General features: G+C 26.3%; 1 protein-coding gene across 1 annotated transcript in view; it reads right to left on the reverse strand.

Annotated features, from left to right (window-relative positions):
• Positions 1-433: 433 nt before the first annotated feature.
• Positions 434-21,620, reverse strand: part of LOC129957018 (3-phosphoinositide-dependent protein kinase 1-like) — a 31,468-nt gene continuing 10,281 nt past the window's right edge. Inside the window, exons 5-14 of the mRNA XM_056069124.1 lie at positions 20,582-20,726; positions 18,850-18,947; positions 18,666-18,759; positions 15,354-15,422; positions 15,173-15,269; positions 12,482-12,658; positions 10,359-10,601; positions 8,658-8,755; positions 8,451-8,505; positions 434-4,836 (exon numbers count right to left, since the gene is read on the reverse strand). Coding sequence (XP_055925099.1) covers positions 4,735-4,836; positions 8,451-8,505; positions 8,658-8,755; positions 10,359-10,601; positions 12,482-12,658; positions 15,173-15,269; positions 15,354-15,422; positions 18,666-18,759; positions 18,850-18,947; positions 20,582-20,726 — 1,178 coding nt within the window. The 3' untranslated portion in view covers positions 434-4,734. The remainder of the gene's footprint in view (positions 4,837-8,450; positions 8,506-8,657; positions 8,756-10,358; positions 10,602-12,481; positions 12,659-15,172; positions 15,270-15,353; positions 15,423-18,665; positions 18,760-18,849; positions 18,948-20,581; positions 20,727-21,620) is intronic.

The following is a 21,620-nucleotide window of genomic DNA, read 5'->3' on the forward strand; positions in this document are numbered from 1 at the left end:
TAATATCATAGTTAACATTAATAGGAAGGTTTGGGGAAAACCATTCCAGCTGGTTGCAAAATAATAAAAAAAAAATTGTAAAAATTTTCTATTATTAGTAGAATGGTTTTGCTTTTGCATAGTTTAGATGGAAATTCATTTACTTTAATATATATTCACTTTCTATTGCTTCTACACACTGAAAAAAAATAGAAACATCTTATAAAATACAATTAAAATATTTTGAAATATTCACATGTAAGGCTATTCTTTTAACATTGTATTCTCATGAGGAATATTTTTTTGTGACACTACTTGTTTCGAAGCTGTCATTTAAAATGCCTGGAGAACTTTTTTTTTGAGATAAGCATTATGAAAGAGACTGCAATGGTTTATGATATGTACAAAATCAGTTTGAAAAAAGAAACAACAACAACAAGAATTATGTTAAATCTGATCTATTTTTTTACTATACTTACAATACCATTACAAGAAATGCATAGTTTTTATTGGAAAAGACATTCTTAAACACTTCAAGGAAGAACGGCATTATTGCATTTCAAAGGATCAAAAAACTTATATATCAGACATCAAGATAATATTTAATGCTAAAAATAGACTTATACAATAAAACTACAAATCAGACGGTCATTCATATAAATAGATCAAAGTTAAGACAAGTTTCATACACTTCAAATAAATAATTGTTGGAAAGCATAAAATATAATCACAATTTTGGGAAAAAATACACAGGTCATAAATTTTTAACACTCTCTGAATTAAGTAGTAATATAGTTACAACCAGAAAGATACACAAACATTAGAATTTATTCCTAAAATTTCCACAGAAACAATAATGAGTGCCATGGAATAATTTTAGAAAATTGGCATTTTGAATATTAGTTTAGTGATATGTAGTTTAGACAAGTAAGTTGAAATACATCAAAAGGTAAAATTAATAAACAGCATCAAACAATTTCATATCATATAGTGCTAAATATTAGAGTTACATTAGACACAATATTTACTAAAATGCAAACTATAATAATTTTTTAAAAAAATCAAATTTTTAATACATTTATAAAATACATGGATTATGCATTTGTAATTACTTAAGAGATTAAAAAAAAAGTACATAATCTTATAATAATATGATAGAAAATTTAGTTCTGATGTAAATCACAAACAAATTTGTTAGGTATAAGAAAATAATTATAGTATATACAGAATGCGTGAAAGTTAAATTCATAACAGAAATTTTGCAGAATAATTGATGTGTTTTGAAATTTTTTTAAAGATGAACAAACCTCTTCATAAACAAACAAACCCCTTCCCTGATAAATTTTGAATGCCTTCTCAGGCTTTTATTAAAATAAATATGATTTGTGTTTATATATGTTAAAAGTGGGTGGGTGGAGGGACTAGATATAGTATCTTTACAAATTGTCAGAGACCTATTCTGACTGATATCCATATTGTGACACTGCAGCATATTCCTCAGCACATATTTTAGATATGGAATAATTTATTTTCTTATAACATTCATTTTTTTGAAGCTGCAAAAAATGAATGTTAAAAAGAGGGGAGGGGTGAGTGGGTGGGGAAGCTTACAATTTTTAATCATGACCAGGAAGAAGATAGTGTATGAAATAGGATATGATATCAATATTAAAATTTCTGATTCAAGGTCATATAACTTATAAGCATGTGCCTATGTACAAGCAGACTAAATATACTCAAATTTACAATTCTCTGATTAAAAACAGATACTCCTTATGATAGGTATGATACTCTTTCTTAATAGGCAACAAAGGCAGACAGACAGTGACGGATATCTGATTAGGCAGACTGGTTCTCTAAATTGAAAAAGACCATAGGCTGGTCAATTAAAAATATGCCATTAGACAAAGAAACTAAAGAAATAAATTTGTAAAACATGTACATTTTATAAATTATGAAACATTAAAATAATATTAATATGCAATCAAGTATAAGTGATCAAATTCCTATGCCTTTTATTATGTGCACTAAGTTATTGTGCTATTTATAAATGTCAAGCTTAATAAAAGCTTAAATAAAATTGTACTTAAACAAGGATGCCTCACAGTAAAGATTTATAATAAATATATGAAAACATACATTTTTCTTTTGTGAAACTAAATGGATAAGTTTATTAAGAAAGGGACATCAATCATATGGTGCACTGCATGGGAATACTAAATGCATTAGTTTGCTACCATCACCAGATACTTTTTGATAAAATATTTGCAATTAAAAAATAACAGCATTCTTTTGTAGCCTTGAATAATAATAATAACAGTAATGCAATTTATGAATAAGTTTTATGTTTTGAAAGAGTAATGAAATTCTGAAAACTATATAAAAGTTATTCAAAACAAAATCCTCTAAAAAAAATCAATGACTGATTTTTTTAGATCTTAAAGAATTAATTTAGAAAAAATTCAACAGTTGTTGCTTTTATGAATATTTTTTTCATAGTGTATCATTTAGAGTAGGGCTTTTAAAATTATGGGTTATATGTTGCACATTTATGTGGGGTCTGCCACCATGAGATTTACAAAGTGGAAAAACAATTTTAGTATTCATCAGATTTTGTAAATGTAACAGCGACCGATTTCAATAGAGCCCCTCTCCTCACCATTCTTTATTCGTCACAAAACTACATAGTTAAAACTATTCTTCTAAGATTATCAGGAATTACAAGAATAATTAAAACTAATTTATGTAATAAAAATTATTACATAATATAAAAAAAAAATTGCTCCTTAAAACCCAAATAAACATGATAACTATGAAGACAATTTTCACACACTCTGCATAACTAATTAAATCTACCCAATTCTATAAATTATACAATACAATACTATTTCATGCTAAACCATCATACCAAATCAAAAGATAGATTATTTGGTAAACACAGAATACATTTAGCATTAGCATTCATAAAAGACCAAAATCAGAGCTGAGAGCATTTGGTTAAAGTTTATCACATTTAAACAGAATTCTTGAGTATTCAATATTTCAAATTAAAAAAAAAAAATGAAGGCACAATGCTAGAAAGTTGCAAAAAAGACATTATGTAAATGTCACTGCTTAGAAAAATATTAATTTAATTTTTGAAAAATTAAAAATGTTGATCGCTTATGAACCAGTTAATAATTTTGAAATACAACACACCTATTATAAACATTTTAAGGCAATTATTTCCCATTTCATTAGGATGGAACATTATTATTATTATTAGGAAAATCTAAGGCTTCCACAATCAATGCAACATCATTTGCAATTTAACAAGGCAGAAAATATTTTCTGCAAAGAGAATGATAATAAAAGTCAAGATATTTTTCTTAGTACACATTTAATACACCACAATATTAAAATAAATTAATTGATGTTCAAAATATTTAAACATTTTATGAACCAAAAACTGCTAACATTTTTTGTATAAATTATAGTGACATATGTTAATGCTCTTCAGTCCAAGCAAATGATTACATTATTAAATTAATTTTTATGACATTCGATTCTTACTAATAATTTAATAATTAGATCAATATCTTTTTTCACAAAAAACTTTCCATGACTTTCCAATGTTATTAATAACAACAGATTTGAAACTTTAAATCACTTCATATTACATTTATTAGTATAGACTTAAACATAAAAGAAAAATATATCTTTAGAATTAGAACATAATTTCTAGTTTTCAAACAATAATAATAGTTATCAACATAAGTTTTATATAGTTAAGGCATATTTAAATATTGAGAATTCTGCATTTTGAATATTAAGATCCTTTGTCCTCTTTAATAACAATTCACAAAATTAAAAATTCTTTAAATAAGAAATAAAGAGAACATTTTTGTGCAGTTAGACAAATTCCGGTTTATTGTCACTCAATCAGCATTTGGAAAGATATTTGTCATGAAAATCGACTGAATGAAACTAGATGCATAAAAGACACTATTTTTTTTGGTATTTGTCATTGATACAATATGTTAGAAACATACTACTGCTCTCAACTCGAAACTCAGACCAATAATTAAACAATAAATGGATATCACCAATAAGCTATGAAAGTAAAAACAAAATTCTGTAGAATAACTAATAACTTATTACACACTAATACAACACAATTAAAACAGATGTCATGAATGTATATTCACATTGAAGTATTATTTCAACTTAACTAGAAACTGAAAGACTTAATGCTTCAAACACCTACAAACAATGCAAACTGAGAATAATAAACTGGACATTCACTTGTTGTAATGTACCTCGATTGTTGCAAACAAATTTTTACGAGTAAATTAATTTTAAATTTATGGTAACAGTACACGCACGTTACTTTAAATTTCGACCAGTTGCAAGCTTGTTAGCATGCCAGTGTAATTACAACCTCTTCAAAATACATAATGATCACAAAATTCGTTGTGATATATTAAAGAGTATATAAAGTACAATGTTACTCAACATCTCAAATGTAAAACAATCGACAAGGAAATTAAAAGGTATATAGTACCTGCTAAAATAAATAAATGAAAAAAAAAAAGAAAAGAAAGCAAAATATCATGAAAATAAATCAATGTACAGACATTATTGTAACTCACAGTTGGAGCACCAGCTCTCGGAAATAAAGTTAAGAAAGAAGTCATATCATCTTTTTAGCAGTGTGTAGAAAAAGGTCCGTGGGTCCCTGGAAATTCAAAAATTATTGCTAGGTAAAAACTATGGTTAAGAGCTCTGTGCATAGGTTGCTTTACGAACTTCTTCTATGGCTCTACACCATTTCAAGGAAAAGCCTTCAGGATCCTCCAGATAGTAGGTGCGATTAGGCTGAAAAATGATTTTGAGCAGCAATGAGTATATTTAAAAAAATAATAAAAAGTATGGAAAAAATATACGAGGGCAATAGACACTATTACAATATTTACTAAAAGAAAGTTTATCAAAGGAAAACAAAGATGGAAAATTTTATGCATTTTTAAGAAAAAATCAGTTTAATAATATTTACTTTGTAAAAACTATTATTATTTCTAAAACCATTATATAATATTATTCGGTAATAACTATGCAAATTCAAAGTCAAACAAAGTGCAAATGAATAAAATCTAATTTAGATGATCCTCAGCAGTGTTAGATTTAGGTATTTTGTGGGTTCTATATTATGAGGTTCTTTTAGTTTCACATTCTAGCACATTTTTAACACATCAATGACGTATTTTAGGTTAATATATTTTTTTAAATTTAATTTTCTCTGTGAATATGTATCTATTTAAATTTGCCTATTCTGACTCTAATTTGTCTGCTATTCACGTTTGTGCAAAATTTTATTGATGCAGGCTTTCAGTTTTATAAATACTAAAACTAAGTGAATGTGGTGAAATGAATAGAATTTTGATCAACTACATTTGGTAAGTATGAACGTTTTATCATTCATAGAAATTTATATTTTTTACATCCTTATTTATTAGGTAACTACAAAAATAAAAATTTTATTTTTATTATTTAAAATTTATATGAAAATTAGGTTTTCTTAACTGAATTGCTCGCAGCCCTCTCTAAGCTTACTGGCCTAAGCTTCGTCACTGATCTTCAGAATGAAGTTTCACAATACATTTATTTTGTTACCTAAACTAAGTTTTTGCAAATGAGCACAAGGATAGCCTATGAAATTTTTAGCCATTGTTAAATGATAGATATTTGGCGTCCAATAAACTTAGTTAGAAATCTGTCGCTGATCTTCAGAATGGATTTTCATAATATATTTATTGAATAAACTAAATTAAAATCCCTTAAAAATTGTGTAACTAAGAATAGGGACAGACATCAAAATCTTGTCTTATCCTTAAGTGGCTCGCATATCTGCCATCCAAGCTACTCCAACAAGAGTGAATTTGATTCTTATAGATTAAACAAGCACCACTCCTACATAGCAGCATTTTCAATGAATATAATATATCAAAGATATAATTCTTCTATTCTGAAGCCAATACATTAGCAGGTTAATGCTGCCCTCCCTTATTCTGGAAAGAACATTATAAAAAAAAATCCAGTACAATGAGCAAATTTATGGAATTTCAATGCTACTTGGATTCCTTAAATCTAATTACCTGTGGAGAAATTTATCTACAGCATTTATTTTTAAACACACCACAGGAAAAGTATCAGTAAGTCTAAATCTTTCAAAATTCTTATATTCCTTATAAGTGCTGTTTTTATTGTTGCATTCATAATATTTCATGTGCACAAAGTAAATACTTCAATATGTATATTTTTATGAACTTTTAAACATTTCCAAAATTTAACAATGAATTTCTATTACAAATGAAAAAATTCCAATCCTATATTACTTAAAATATTTATACATCTTGTTTTAAATTTGATTGAAAGAAATAACTCAGTTCCTTGTAATTTGGATTTCATAAGTTTCATTAAAATTTGGTAATTAAGTCAAATGACCAAATTCTATTACTCGTTACATATTTATTTATTCATTTAAAAATATATTGTGTCTCTGAATGTTGAAAACATATGTATTTTAAGAGATTACTCTGCAATAATAATAAATTACAATTTCTTGTCATGAACTTATTAAGTAATTATGAAATAAACAGAATGGCAAAGGGAAATATTTATAAAAGAGAAAAAATTAATATAATTACTTTTTCCTTATACGCCATATATCAACTTAAAAAAAATAGTAAAAATCGGCCATAATTTTTTTTTTTTTAAATTAAAAAATAGGTGAGAACAAATCTAGGGAATAAGGAGTAAATTAATTTCCTTTTTCATTACCCCAAATCATCCTTTTTTTGTACCCTTCTTTAATAGAATTATTTGAAGGAGATTGTTATAAAAATTAATAGGAACTCAAACATAACATTCAAAATAAAAGATTAATAATCACTATCTCACATTTTTTTAAAACTTGAACAAATTTTCATAAAAATTCAGTTTTATTTACTTTTTAATCAAAAGGAATAATTAGTACATTTTTCAGCTAAATTTTTTTTCATAAAGAAAATGAATTATAAAAATAAAAAGATTAGAAATTGAAAATAATAAACCAAGCAAGATGGAACCTGCCTAGACATTAGAGTTGATCATACCAGTTATTTTGATCAGATTAATTAATTCTCAGATGCTTGATAATGACGATTTCTAATGATGGGTTGAATTCTAATGACTTCAATTATATTATCATTACAGTTGGCTGCTACACAAACCCGATAAATAATTTTGTGTTTTGGCTGCAATAAAAAAAAGAAACAAATAATTTTTTTTTTAATTTAAAGCTCAAGAAAGAAAGAAAAAAAAATTATAGGATCATCTATTGGAAATACATAATTCCTTTCATTCACCTCATTTCATATCTAAATAAAATCCAAATACATATTCATAGGGTTATATTATTAGAAGGTAATCTCAATAAATTCATTTTTTAGAGTTTCATTTTGTTCCCAGTAATTCTATCAATTTTCTGAAATAACATCAAATCTGAATTGCTTAAAAGAGCCTTAATTTGTGAAGGGAAAGTAGCCAAGGCAATTAGCAAATATACATAAACATAAAAAATAATCCACAAACATGGCATCTAATTTGACTAGTTGCAAATACATTAAGAATGATAAAAAATAATAATATAAAAAAAGAAGACAGAGCCTCTTCTTTTTTTATTCCAGATTTTATCGGTAAGTGATACTTTGTAGCAGTACACACTATAAAAAATACCTGCCACACTATAAAAAATTACAGATTTCGACATTTCTTTTATGCACAAACATTAGATTAATATATACACACCTGCTTTCTCTATATCACAATAACAATAAGGAAGGCAAAGCAGAGTATAAAATAAATATATGAATGAATTAAATTTTTTCCAATTTAATTGCAATTAAAATAATTATAATGAAGTTATATAGATAACTTCATCAGAATTCACTCATTATACTTTGAAGATAGAAAATTAGTTGCCAACAACCGTGCTTGAAACTATTTTCTTCCTCTTTTATGCTTCCATTATTCAACTTATATATATATATATATATTGAAAAAGACTCAATTTTCAAATGGTAGTCCCTGTACTTTCTGACACTTAAATTCAATCAAAATTTTCAACCAGAAATAGAAATAATAACTGTGTTTTTCACAAATATAACTACAGTTTTATATCTAATCTTGCTCTCAAACAGATTTCCAATAATTCTGGACTTCAATGCTCAAATCAAGAAGCCAAAATATTGGAACCAACAACAAACAAATGACAAGTCAAATTCTCAAAACCTTTTAGGTCATTATTTCATAAAGAAGGATAGGTTGTTAAACACATATTTACTTGAAATAAAAAAATCTCTAAGCATAATAAGAGGAAAATTTCAAACAGACTCAAAGAATTTGCAAAATTTTAGACTATTTAGAATTTATACAAAAACTTTAATACTTACAGTATGAACAAAAAATATTTTAAAGTTCTTTGGTTCAGCTCGGAGTTCTGGTGACCTATAAAATAAAACAAATACATTATAATACAGTTCTCTCTTTTTTTTAAAGCAGGAATAAATTTACAAAGGAAAAAAAAAATAATTTAACAAATTGCACAAATTTAGTATAAATGAATAATTTACTTTATTAAGAAATAAAAAAGTATATACCACGGAATTTCTCCTTTAAGAACTAAATTTTGAGGATCTACGTAATATAAATGTGGTCCAGTAGTAAGAAGCAACATCCTTCTTCTAGCAAATAAACCCTATAAATAAAGCAGATATCAATCAAGTGAATAACTTAAAAAAAATTTTTTTTTTTTAAAAATACTAAATTAGCAAAAAAGTTTTTGCTCAAATAACTGGATTAACTACAAATTTCATATGTGCCCAACACTGTTCTTTTAAAGTACTCATAGTTATAGATAAGGTATCATATCAAGCAAAAATTAAAAAAAAAAAAAAAAAGCATAAGTTTGTTCTCTGTACTGTAGCTTTTTAAATATTGTATTGCATATAATAAAAAGTGTACATAATCAATAGCTACTTTTTAAAATATTTTCTAATCACAGCATTAATAAAGAAAGATAATAAGAAAACATGACAAAAATACTTCAATCCACATGATAAAAAAAAAAAAAAAAAAAAAAACAGTTTGCTCACAAATATAGAATTTATCAAAAGAAAGTCACCTGAAAGTTTTTGCAAACTTACTTGGAGTTTCAATCTATAGTTCAACAATTTGAAAGACAAACAAGTTTTTTTTTTTTTTTTTTTTTTAAATGATATATAAGGGGGAAAAATGGATTGTGCATGATTGGAAAAAAAAAATAGTAAAAGTATAACCTAATTATATAACAAATATTGCATTTAATCATGTATTCACATGAAAAAAAAAATCACTGTATTAAATATTGACAGTTTGATAATCATTTGAATGAGATACTCATACCTTCTACTCCCTCTCTCAAATGATAAGTATGCAAACTATTTAATAATACTATCTGCATTTGATGACAGCTTGCAAGCCAAGATTGACTTTTTAGGCTTTTAACCGATTAATATGAATATTAAAAAAATATTTATATCACTTAAAAATATGACTTTAACTGAATCATTTTGCAACAAATTAAAAGTGTATATACTACGAAATATAAACAGAAGTGAAAATCCTATTTCAGAATTAATGACAAAAAAAAAAAAAAAAAAATCTTTATCTAAATTTTAACATTGGCAACAGCAGGCAATTGAATGTTTTGATGGATGAGTTTGAATTTCATAGCATTAAAAGCATTATAAAATAAACTTGAAGAATTTATTAAAAGTAAGGGGAAAAAAGTATAGAAATGAATTCGATAATGCTAAAAAGTGTTTTTTTCTTTTTAAATAGTTCCAGAAGTCCTCTATTTCTATTAGGTAAGATTAAGTCACAGAGAGTATACATAGTGATGGTAAAGCCTATTTTCACTCTTGATTATTAAATTTCTGATTAAAGCTTATTTCTTAAATTATTTTACATATTTTAATTGAATGAAATAGTTAACATGACGAGCAGCATTTATAACAAAATAATTTTATTTAATTAGTAAAGGGTTGAATTAAGTGCAGCTGTGCAAACATTGAATACAGCAGTTGGCCGAAGCTCTCGCAAATCGATATGTTTACATTTGATTGTTGTCATCCTATAATGACAAGAGATTTCTGTGCCACATACATTATCATTTTACGTATATATAGATATTAAGTTTATACTTTCTATGAAATAAATGAATCATATGATATTTAAAGTTAATTTAGCTCAAACAACAACAGGATAATTTTATTTTACCAGCTTTACATTACATGAAATAAATACCAAAATCTATTCACCTTCCTCTTATCAACTAAGCCTTGTTTTAAGATAAGATTGCCTTGTACAAATTTGTGCCAAGGGTTGTTTTTAGCTTGCTCTTCCAATTTCTGCGTCATTTCTTCAGGCGGTATATCTAGTATTGAGGACTTTCTAGCGGGTTTTGAGATGATCTCTTCTTCCTGATCCTCCTCCTGAAGAGCCAGGCCAAGTAACCTGGTCATTTGTTTGTCATCTAAGCCAGGCTCCAAATGGTCTGGTACCTAATAAAACAGGTGAGTAACTATGTATCCAGTTAACTGTTTTTTGACGAGTATACTCGTTATAGAAAAAATACAATATTTTCCACTATGACGAGTTTATTTGTCAGGAGTAATGAGTAGTGACAATTTGCAGTTTGAATTATGATTTAATAAAAACTCAAACATATTTGTAAATTTCAAGATGTTTAAAATATTTTGAATTCAAGTCAAAATCAAAGGAACAAATAAAGATAATTAATAATTATTATCAACCCCTCCCACACATAATATGAATTGTTTTTCTTAAACGTACTGCAGTTTTTTATTAGTCCTCCTAGAAGCAATTAGCAACCATAAATTGTTTTAGACCATTCAATAAGTGCCACACCTGGAAATAAAAACTGAGATAAGGATTCTTTTGCTACCCTTTTTACAAGTTTTCAAGAGGCAGCATTTTTTATGGCTCATATGCAAAAAAATGTATGTTATTTTAAGTAAATTAGATTATTGAAATGAAAAAATAAAAGTCATTTCATTGCAAAATAATTTCATATTACACATTTTCCAAAGAGGTTGAAGCAGTTAACTGATTAAGAAGTAAGAAAAGAGATTTCATAAAAGGAAATTATAGAAATTGAAAAAAAAATTATATAGATTAACTAAACTAAACTACTTAACTAAAAATTTGAATATTTAATGATAACAATGCTAATGTCAATAGTAGTGATAAATGATAAATGGTTAACTTTTAAAAAATGTTCCATTATTCTGTTAATGAATGCTAACTGTACATTAATTGTTTAAGTCAATACACATATTCCTCATTAAATTAAGCAATTTAATGTTACATATAAAAAAAAACTTGGATTTTATTTTTCTTGACAATTTACTTAAAATAGTATTTTGCTTATATTTGGGCAAATTTTATATAGCAAGAATTAATGGCAAATAATGTACAAACAGAATGAAAATATCAAAGACGTTTTTTATGAAGAATATTTTCAAAAATGCAAAAAGTATTAAATAAATAATGAGGTCTGAAAATAATGCAAGATATTTCCTGATATAAACTTTTCTCTATCAAATTCCATTTAACAATTGTTAAAGAATTTAATTATTATCATAAATAATAAATTGCATATGATTGCTCAAGGATAATGACATCTATTAGATCTGTTCTGAAAACGGACAAACTACTGAATTTTGCATACATCTTTAATGGAGAGTAATAATGTCATTCTCAAGAATAAAGCATGCTTTAATTAAAAATGTGGCAAAAAATCTTTTTACTACACTTTAAATTTGCCTTGGAAATACTAAATTGAAACATTATTGCTCTCATGAGATATCAAATAAGCAAACAAAATAAGATATATCGTGATTAAAGTTTTAATTTCATCTCCACTATTACTAATAATGAATGTGTGTTGATATTCTATCGTTTGACATATAGCTACCAAATTTGGCACATATATACCTTGGAGAATAGGAAAATATATGTTAGAGTGATTTTTTTTTTTTTTTTTTTTTTGCATTTTCTGCAATAGCTTTCAAAAATATTGCCCCAAAAAATTTCAAACTATTTTAAAATTTCAATAATACCAATTAGTTCTTTTTAATGATGCAAATTTAAAAATGAGTACATTTTTCACTGAATTTTAGCAATATTTAATATTTTTTAAACCTAATTTTCAACAACAAATTATACAGATTGCCTTGGAATTCAGACTGTTTTCATTATTTCACCACATATTTAATAGCATGATTTTTTTCCAATGTTGAAAGCTAAGGCAGAAGGTTATTGTTTAATTATCTGTGTAGTTTACAAGTAATATATATATATATATATATATATATATATATATATATATATATATCAGAAGCCCTAATTTTATACTTACTTGATACTGACTTCTTAGTTCTTCATTGCTAGATGTACCAGGCAGGTATGGAAGAATTCTGGGTGGTGTACACTCATGTAAGAGTTCCCATGGCATATTTTTTAGAAATGGATGATTTCTAATGGATGGGTATCCATTGGTATCTTGTGAACCTAAACGTTGAGAAGGTTCTAAAACCTAAAAACAAATACAAAATTTCTTGACTCAGAAAAAAGACAAATAAAAATATGCATTATATAAGGCATAAAAGATACTTAAATTTTCCCCGTTTGATTCCATTTTTAACTGATTTTCAGTTCAAAAGAGAAAAACAAGTCAATATTGACAATAACTCGGATTAATTAAAAGTAATAAATCCGATTGAACAATGTTCAAATATGTCATAGAGTGGCCAGTTGCCAAATTTTTATGCCAGGTTTGAACAATCTGGCATAGAATGATCATTCAATTTTTCACTCAATAGGAAGCTGGAAAATAATTTTTTTTGAAGACCTGCAATTGATTATTTTATCAAAGCTGATAAAATGATCAATTATTATAAATTATTTTCTGCAATAATTAATAACAAATGATCTTTCTTTATAAAAAAAATTATCCAAATAACATTTTACAAAATTATCTACATATCTTTTTTTAAAAGTGGGAACTTTAAAAAAAAGTGAATGAATGCTTAATAAACCAAATGTGTTTCTGCAGAGGCAACAAGGAGCAAAACAAAAGTTCTTAAACAGCCAAAGACTAAAAGAAGGGGAAAGAAAATCACTGAGGGAAGAAAGACAATATTTGGGAGGAAATAAAGTAAAAAAAAAAAAAAAAAAAAAAAAAAGACGAGTTGCTTTATTTTAAGCCAAATACGCTTGAATTGCAATCTAGTACCTTGAAATTCAAAGGGAGAATTACTACTTTTAATCTCCAAAAAAATTAATCAGTTTGCGGAATAGGCTTCTGCAGGCTGCCAGATAACTATTTCCGATCTGTATTTTTCTTGTTTGTCTATGTATTTATTTCCTATATTCTCTTCATAAGTTCCCTTTTCACTGATGTCTCAAAGTGCAAAAGTAAGCACAGAACATCAAAATTTCAGAATGGAAAAACAAGTAAATTAGATTTAAAAAATTCAGGAGCTGTTACAGCTCAGCAGACTTATACAGGAACCAACAATGCCTAAAAGAAACTACTAATATGTTCATAGAATAATGTGTTGAAATGTAAAAGTAAACTAACTAATTTATTAAAAGAGGACCACAATATAGTTAAAGCTATCACTGAAAACATAATTTGAAGTCATGTCTCATATTAAGCACTAAGAAAGAAAATAAAATTTACATGCTTATACGTGCATAAAAAATATAAGTCAGAATACGAAAATATAAGTTTCTAGATATGATAAAATAACAAAGTTCTTTAAATAAATATATACTTGTATTATTTGATTGCAAACATACTCTCTCTCTCTCACACACACTTATGAATTTGAGCTTATTGTTTTGCCCTCAAATTTTAAGAATTTGAAATAGTTTATGGATAATTTCAAATTACTATCACTAGAAACACTTTCTTAATATTATTGTTGAATATCAGAATGTTTTAATACCTGGTTTTTGCTTTATAACATTTCTGAACAATGTATTATTCTTTAATATATATATAAATTTAAAATGTAGATAACATAATTTAAAAACAAAGCACAGAACTCAATGTATTTGCAGCGGCCAAACAAACGATAAATGACTGTTTGTTTCACCAGTTGGCGATAAGCATCAATCATACCTATGGAGATGAACTTTGCTCTCCAACGAATATGAGTGACTCACTTCCTGCCTACACTGGCTTGCTCCGAACTTCTGCCCTGTGCTGGTCGATGGAATTACAGCCAATGTATCGTGTTCTATATTTGTTAATTTGTAATTAAAATTTATTTTTGTTATCTACATGGCTGGCAGTTTTCATTAAGTAAAAATGTTTTAATACTTTAATTTAAAGTAAATTTGGCAATGCGTGTTAAACCACGCACCAAACTGGTGACCCCGGTTCTGAACAACCGCATCCTTTATTCAGCTGTCGTGGCTCCATCTACCGGCAGCAACCACTCACACACGCTCGTCGTCGCCCGGCATAACACTTAGCGCGATAAACTCTACCGACTCACTGGTGGGGCACTATTGTGGTGGTAACATCATAAACCAGATAACAACTTCCGGAGAAGAGTGTACACCTTTGTCTAGTGGCTTTGTTACTCGGCTATGAACCCTAACATTGCGAGTTCGAATCTCAAACATGCACATATTCTTAAGGTTTATGTTAAGTCTTCTAAAATTGTAATTTATAAATAAATCTTTTGGAGTCCCATACATAAAAAAAGTATCATCTTTCCGATTCACTGTTAGAAGGGGGGGGGGGGGGGGGAACAATATATCCAATAACATATTACTAAATTTACAATTTTTTCCCTTCTCAATTATTATTAATCTGCACATCATTTCCTTAATAATTTTGGAATAACAGGAAAATCTAAAAAATGTGGTTAAAAACTTGCTACGTTGAAATTCCTGATTAATTAAAAAATGTAGCTATAAAATTATTAGTAACTAATGTATTCCTTAAATTATATATGCACGCACATGCATTCTAAAAACTAGTTTCACATTCAAAACATTTTTTTTTTAAGAATTAAAGTAACTGAAAACCTACCAATAATTTTTGGACAAGATCTTTTGCTGCAACTGAAAATCCATCAGGAAATTCATATTCTAGTTTAGTAATTTTCTGGAATATCAAGTATTCATTGCTGAAACAAAGAATATTTGCTATAAATATTACTTCTTATTAATCTTAAATAACAAGAAATGAAACAAAATATGAAACAACTTACGGAGCTCGGAAAGGTGGAAGACCAGAGATCATTTGATAAATTATACATCCTAAAGCCCATAAGTCAACACTGAAATTTGAAAAGCAATCATTATTGACGAAAAATAGTTCTAAATTTAAGAATATTAAGAAACATATTTTTCAATAATTTATAATAACAATTTCATATAATTAATTGATATTTACCTAATCAAACATGACAAATACAGAATTTTTTTAAAACTTCTCTATCTTTTTTATTGTTTTCATGTTTTAATAATATTAAAACTGCAAAATACCTGACAGATCTAAACACCAAATTTTTGAGATGCAAATATAATTTTGATGTAGCTAGTAAAGAAATTAAAAAAATATACATACAATTTGGGAAATTAATATCATAATATCATTATTATACTAAATTTGTTTCGTTTTTAAAACTCAATAAAAGTACCACATTTCATGTATTTATCAAAATTGTACTCGTATATTATGGAAAAGTTTTGTTCATTGTTCCTTAAGTGCATCAGATTTTAGCAGCAATTCCATTTTCAGCATTACTTTATATACAAAAATATTAAATTATGCTTAAAAAAATTACTTATATACAGGTTGGAAAGAATTAAAGCATTTCAATTCAGAGGCTATCGAGAAACAGCCATGATTAGAGGAACATTAAAACTTCATGGTATGCATTATAGAGCATTAGGAAATGGATGATGCAAAATAGACCATTAAAAATGACAATTCTTTTACTTCATGCAGATAGCATTTAATTTGCACTAATTGAATTGACATTGAAATACTTGTGGCGATTGTTGACAACAGCACTCCTATATCACTTAAAATACATAATTAATATGCATCATAACTATGATAAAAATTACCATTATTCATTCGTTCTACCCTTTAAAGTCTATTTTTGAATTTTTACTAAACCATGTTTTTCTTCTATTATACTATTAAGATTTGAAATTCTTATGGTACTAGCATTTCCTCTCAATCATGAGATATCAATTAGGGCAAGCAATAGCAAGTAATGTCATTTGTCAAAATTTTTTTTTAAAAATGAATGGTTTAATTACATTAAAATTGATGAATAATATACATCAGAGTGGTACGAATTGATATAATACAATAAATGAATTGCATAAAATCTAATTTGAAAATTATGGGGCATCTATATAGTTTTTCTAAAGAAAACAATTTAAATTTCCTTTGAAAAATATTTAAATCACTAATAATTGCTTTTTCTATAGATAGTATAATAATAATAATAATAAAAAATCTGCAATTTTGATTTATTTTATCAATAACTTCAAAAATTATTTGAATTTTTTTTTAGTCTTAAAATTATAATAATCAGGTTTTTGCTTTAGCTAGTAGATATTCAGGTTTTTGTTTTAGCTAATGGATATTCAGGTTTTTGTTTTAGCTAATGGATAAGCTAAAAAAAAAAAAAAAACTTGAATTTCCAAGAAGGAAAATTCTTAAAGTTTGAATCTTCCTTCCCTAATTTCCCTCATCTATCTATCTATCTCTCTATATATGGAAAGATGTTTAATTGCTATGTTCTCTTCCCTCTGATTTTCATTATTTTTGAAAATTTTATTTTAGATCATAGCCACAATAAGTCACATGGAAAATTTAATTCATATTTTAAGACAATTTGGCAACATACGTAAATGAGCAATTTTTAAAATACAAATAAACCATATTTCTATGCAAATGATAATACACAAGACTCATGGAGTAATGAATAAAATCAAGTATATATTTCCAAAAAAAGTGGGGTTTTTTTTTGTTCCAAGAATTTGGTCAAAAAATTTAATATGGATATAACATTTTGGCACAAAGGGCACCATTAAATTTCATCAAAACAGTTTGTTGCATGTGAGAATAATCAAATACAAATATATGAGCAAGCAACAGAATTACAAAATCATTTTTTTCTTTTGATCTTGGAATCTCAAAATTCAATAAAGTTTTTAAACTAAAGTGTTTTGATGACTACATTATTTTTCCTTGAAAAGCTTCAGATATGAGAATGTAAAAATGTTTACATGATTAGGAATTGCAACAGATATTGTTTTTTTAAAAAAAATCGAATCACTTTATATGAATTATATAAAATTAAAAGTGAAGTAAAAAAAAAAGAGTAAAAACAATAATTGTGTGCAATTCAAAATTGGAAATCATACCTGTTAAAATCAGAGCACCAAAGAAGCTGAACCAGCTTTACCAGATTCCATCAGAATCAAAAGCAATGAAGTGTTGCCAAATGATTTTAAATAAATGAAACGATTAAAAACGGAATATTGTGGCCATTAAATAAAATAAATCTTTTTTTTTTTTTTTTTTTAGTGTTTTCAAATACTAAATATATTTTGTTAAGCAAATTAAATTAATATAAAGTTAATTCTTGAACTTTGTTATGCTTATTCTTATATATATATTTTAATAGTCGCCTTTTTTTTAAACAAAAGATTGTCCCATTTTATTTATTTTTTGTAGCATATTTATCATCATGGCGATTTAAATATATATACACACACACTAATAAAATCATGTTATATTTTAACTTCAAATATAACCAAGATAATATTAAAATCTACAAAAAATTATAGAATATTAAGGGAGAAATAAAATCAAAAACTAATATGTACTTCCCTTAAAGTTTTCACATTATATGTATATTTTCATTAATCCAGAAGAGGGTTTAAATAAAATCATAATTTCATATATATTTTTTAGGATTTTTAATGGATATAATGAATAAATATAACATAATTAATTTTTTACATGTTTCTAATAAAACAGCAACAACATTACAAATGCCATGTCAAATATTATAAATTTTGTTTATTTAAACATATGAATTTTAACCATCAAATTTTAATAGTTTAAAAATTTTTTCAGAGAAATAAACAGCTTTTATATTTATATTTCCACTGTACAAGATAAAAGATGCTGCATACGCATACACAATTTTTTTTTAACCATTTGGTAAAAAAAACATTAATTATTAAAATGCCCCAATGCTTTATGACTATTTCTTTGCATATGAGAGATTGCTACCATTGCCCATATATAAAAGTTACATTAAATTACATTATAAAAACAACAGATTTTCATATATATAAATATATGCAAGTCATACACATTAATACCATATATAAACTCGAGCTCAATAAAAATAAGATTTCAAAATAATTTCACCTGATAGAAACAAATTCACAAGTATATCAAGCTAATGAAATAAGAAATAAAATTAACCAACAGATCAGGTCAAAACAAACAATGCCTGATTATTCAAATGTGTCAAATCTAATACCTGGGTGATGAGCTTTTATCACTCAACATCTCTGGTGAAACATACTGTGCTGTGCCTACAAATGAACTCTTTCTGCTAGTCTCACTATTTGATGCTGTTATAAATAAAAGAAAATACAAAATAAACAATCTCATTAAAAAAAAAATGGAATGCAGTGATAATGTTGATATGCCAAGCTACTTACTGTCATTGTTTTCTTCATTTATGAATTTGGCTGAACCAAAGTCTGTAATTTGAATGTGCATATTTTCATCTAACAATATGTTTTCAGGCTTTAAATCCCTTTAAAAAAAATACCAAAATTAATGAAACAAAGAAATAGTAGAATTCTTAATCAATCAAAAATGATCCAGTTAAAACAATCAGAAACATAAGAAAAAGTTACAGGCATCCAAAGTATCTATAACTTTGTACCAAATACCAAGTTAGGTACTTGTTAATTTTTACAATCCCGAAGTTTACTTGGCAATTTTCAAATTCCACTATGATAGTCACACTCCTTAAGATGTTAAAATATTGTCATTTCTAAGTTTATATAGCAATTTTTAGATTAAACCATGCTCGGCAATGTAATGTTGGCAACCATTTGAATTTTTTAGCGCTTTATTACGGGGACTGTAAAAATAAACATGTATTAAATTCTAACATATCTTTTTATGCAGTTTTTGTTATTTCACTATGAAGTGGTAATAATCTGATGCATGATAATTGTCAAAATAATTCACTATGCACAATATTTGAATTTTAATTAGTTTAGCATTTCATTTTTTAAAGTTAAATAAGCCCAATCTTTGAATGAAACTCAAAATTATAATCAAATGACCTGTGAATTGAGACCCTCCATTTTAAATTTCCATCCCATATCAACAAGATATCTAATAATGACGGATTTAACACACATGAAGTTTTGTAGATACAGCGAGGCCTCAAACTAGTAACTTCCTACTCTTCACAGTGAGGCTCTGTTCTTAAATCATAGCAGTACAATATTTGTACTAGATATAAAAGAGAAATTTTTAATTGCATATGCTATTATTAACTACATACAGAGTATCCATTCGAAATAAGGCTCATTAGTTAACTGTGGTATAATTTGATTTCCATGGCAACTGGGACAAACCAACAAATCATATTTAAAAAAACAGCCAGAAGATGAAAAACTAAGAGCAACCATATACACTTTAACTCTGAAATTCTAGCTTGGCATTATTATTGCCGTTGTTTTAATAGCGGTCACCGTGAAAATCAAGATGTACCCTAATTTCTATGCCATTAGAGATAGGTACATATTTACAGTTTAAGAAATGTTGCAAATGACATAAATAATTAAAGTTTTTTTTTTTCAGTCAATAAATGTGCTGCTGAAAGGGGAGGGACGAACCCTTTAAATTGTTAATTCTGATGTAATTTTCTAGTTACATGAGATATGTTTAATAAAATATTCTTGACATACTAACATTTTTAACAAAAAGTTCCACTTCTCATTAATCAAATTATGATGATTTGAATTTTCATACAATTCAATGACCATCTCAAGTAAGCCGTACTGATTGATAAGCAGATGTTCCTTGATATCACAATTTTTCCAGAAGTTATTCATTGACTTAAACAAAATAAAATATAATTTCTTTTATGTCATTTGGAGTAATTATTAAAAATGGAAGCATGTGCTTATCTTCAAAGGTTAGGAACTTAGTTATTGGCGCATGATTAGGATGAACACCCTCCATATTCTTTCTGAACAAAAAGGTATAATTAGTAACAGAACACAAATAAAATCAAATTCATGAAAAAAAATACAAAAATGTAATAGATTAGAATTTCCAATCAATTTACACTTCAGCACAGGTAAATCTGTCATGAAAAATAAATATGAAATACAAACAATTTTAATCTATAACAATAAACTTATTTACCTGTGTATGATATTTAACCTATGCAGGTGTTCAATTGCCAATAATATTTCAGCAGTATAAAACCTAGTACATTCTTCATCAAAGGATCCAACCTTGACTATATAAGGCAGAAGCTCACCATGACTTGCATAATTCATTACAAAATCTTTATATAATAGTTAAGAAAAACATCATTATGTGTTAATGCTATGACACATCAATTGCATATAATAATTTCATATAGATTAATGTAGTAATTTACTAAAGTTTTGAGAAATGTTGTTTCAATTTTAAGCACACATAATTTTTATTATAGAAAATTTTCTTTATATATATTTCCAAATCAAACAGCAGTTCCTTAATATAATTTAGCAATCATAATATTAGAAATATTAAAATTTACGACCAGGAATTTTATAATTATTAATTAGATGAAATGTTCGCATATAGTTCCGAACACTTTAAGAAAGAAGTGATTTCCAGTCTTTATGCATTACTATTAAAGTTTATATAATTCAATATAATAATATAAATTGAATCAATTAATCAGCAGAATGGAATAGACAACAGATAATCCACTTACATATGTTGCAAGATATCCAGCAAGTGGGTTGATTTTATTTTCTAAAGTAGTACAATGAGAATTACTTCCATACCTAAGTGAATACTGGCCTTTAAAAAATTGATTGCTGATATGATTTGCATAGTATCAAATTTGAAATTTACTAAGATGACAGCATTTAGCCCTTCATTCTTTTATTGTTCTTTTTTCTCGCATTTCTAGGATGTATTATTTAAAATTTATAAAGAATTTATCAACACATTTAGTGGATGTAAAATCAATTTTTATTTTTGTTTGGTAAATTTTCAAATCAATTTAAAAGTATCAAAAGTAAATAATTTTCAAAATTTATGAAGGAAAATATATAAAATAACAGGGACAATACATACCTGTTCTAAACAGTATGATTAATCAGTAATTATTAAATATTAATCTTGGTTAATATAATTAATAATCAGAAGTTATTCAACAGAATTTATCACTTTAACCATACGATAT

The sequence above is a fragment of the Argiope bruennichi genome, chromosome 11, assembly GCF_947563725.1.
Source record: "Argiope bruennichi chromosome 11, qqArgBrue1.1, whole genome shotgun sequence".
Lineage (NCBI taxonomy): Eukaryota > Metazoa > Arthropoda > Arachnida > Araneae > Araneidae > Argiope > Argiope bruennichi.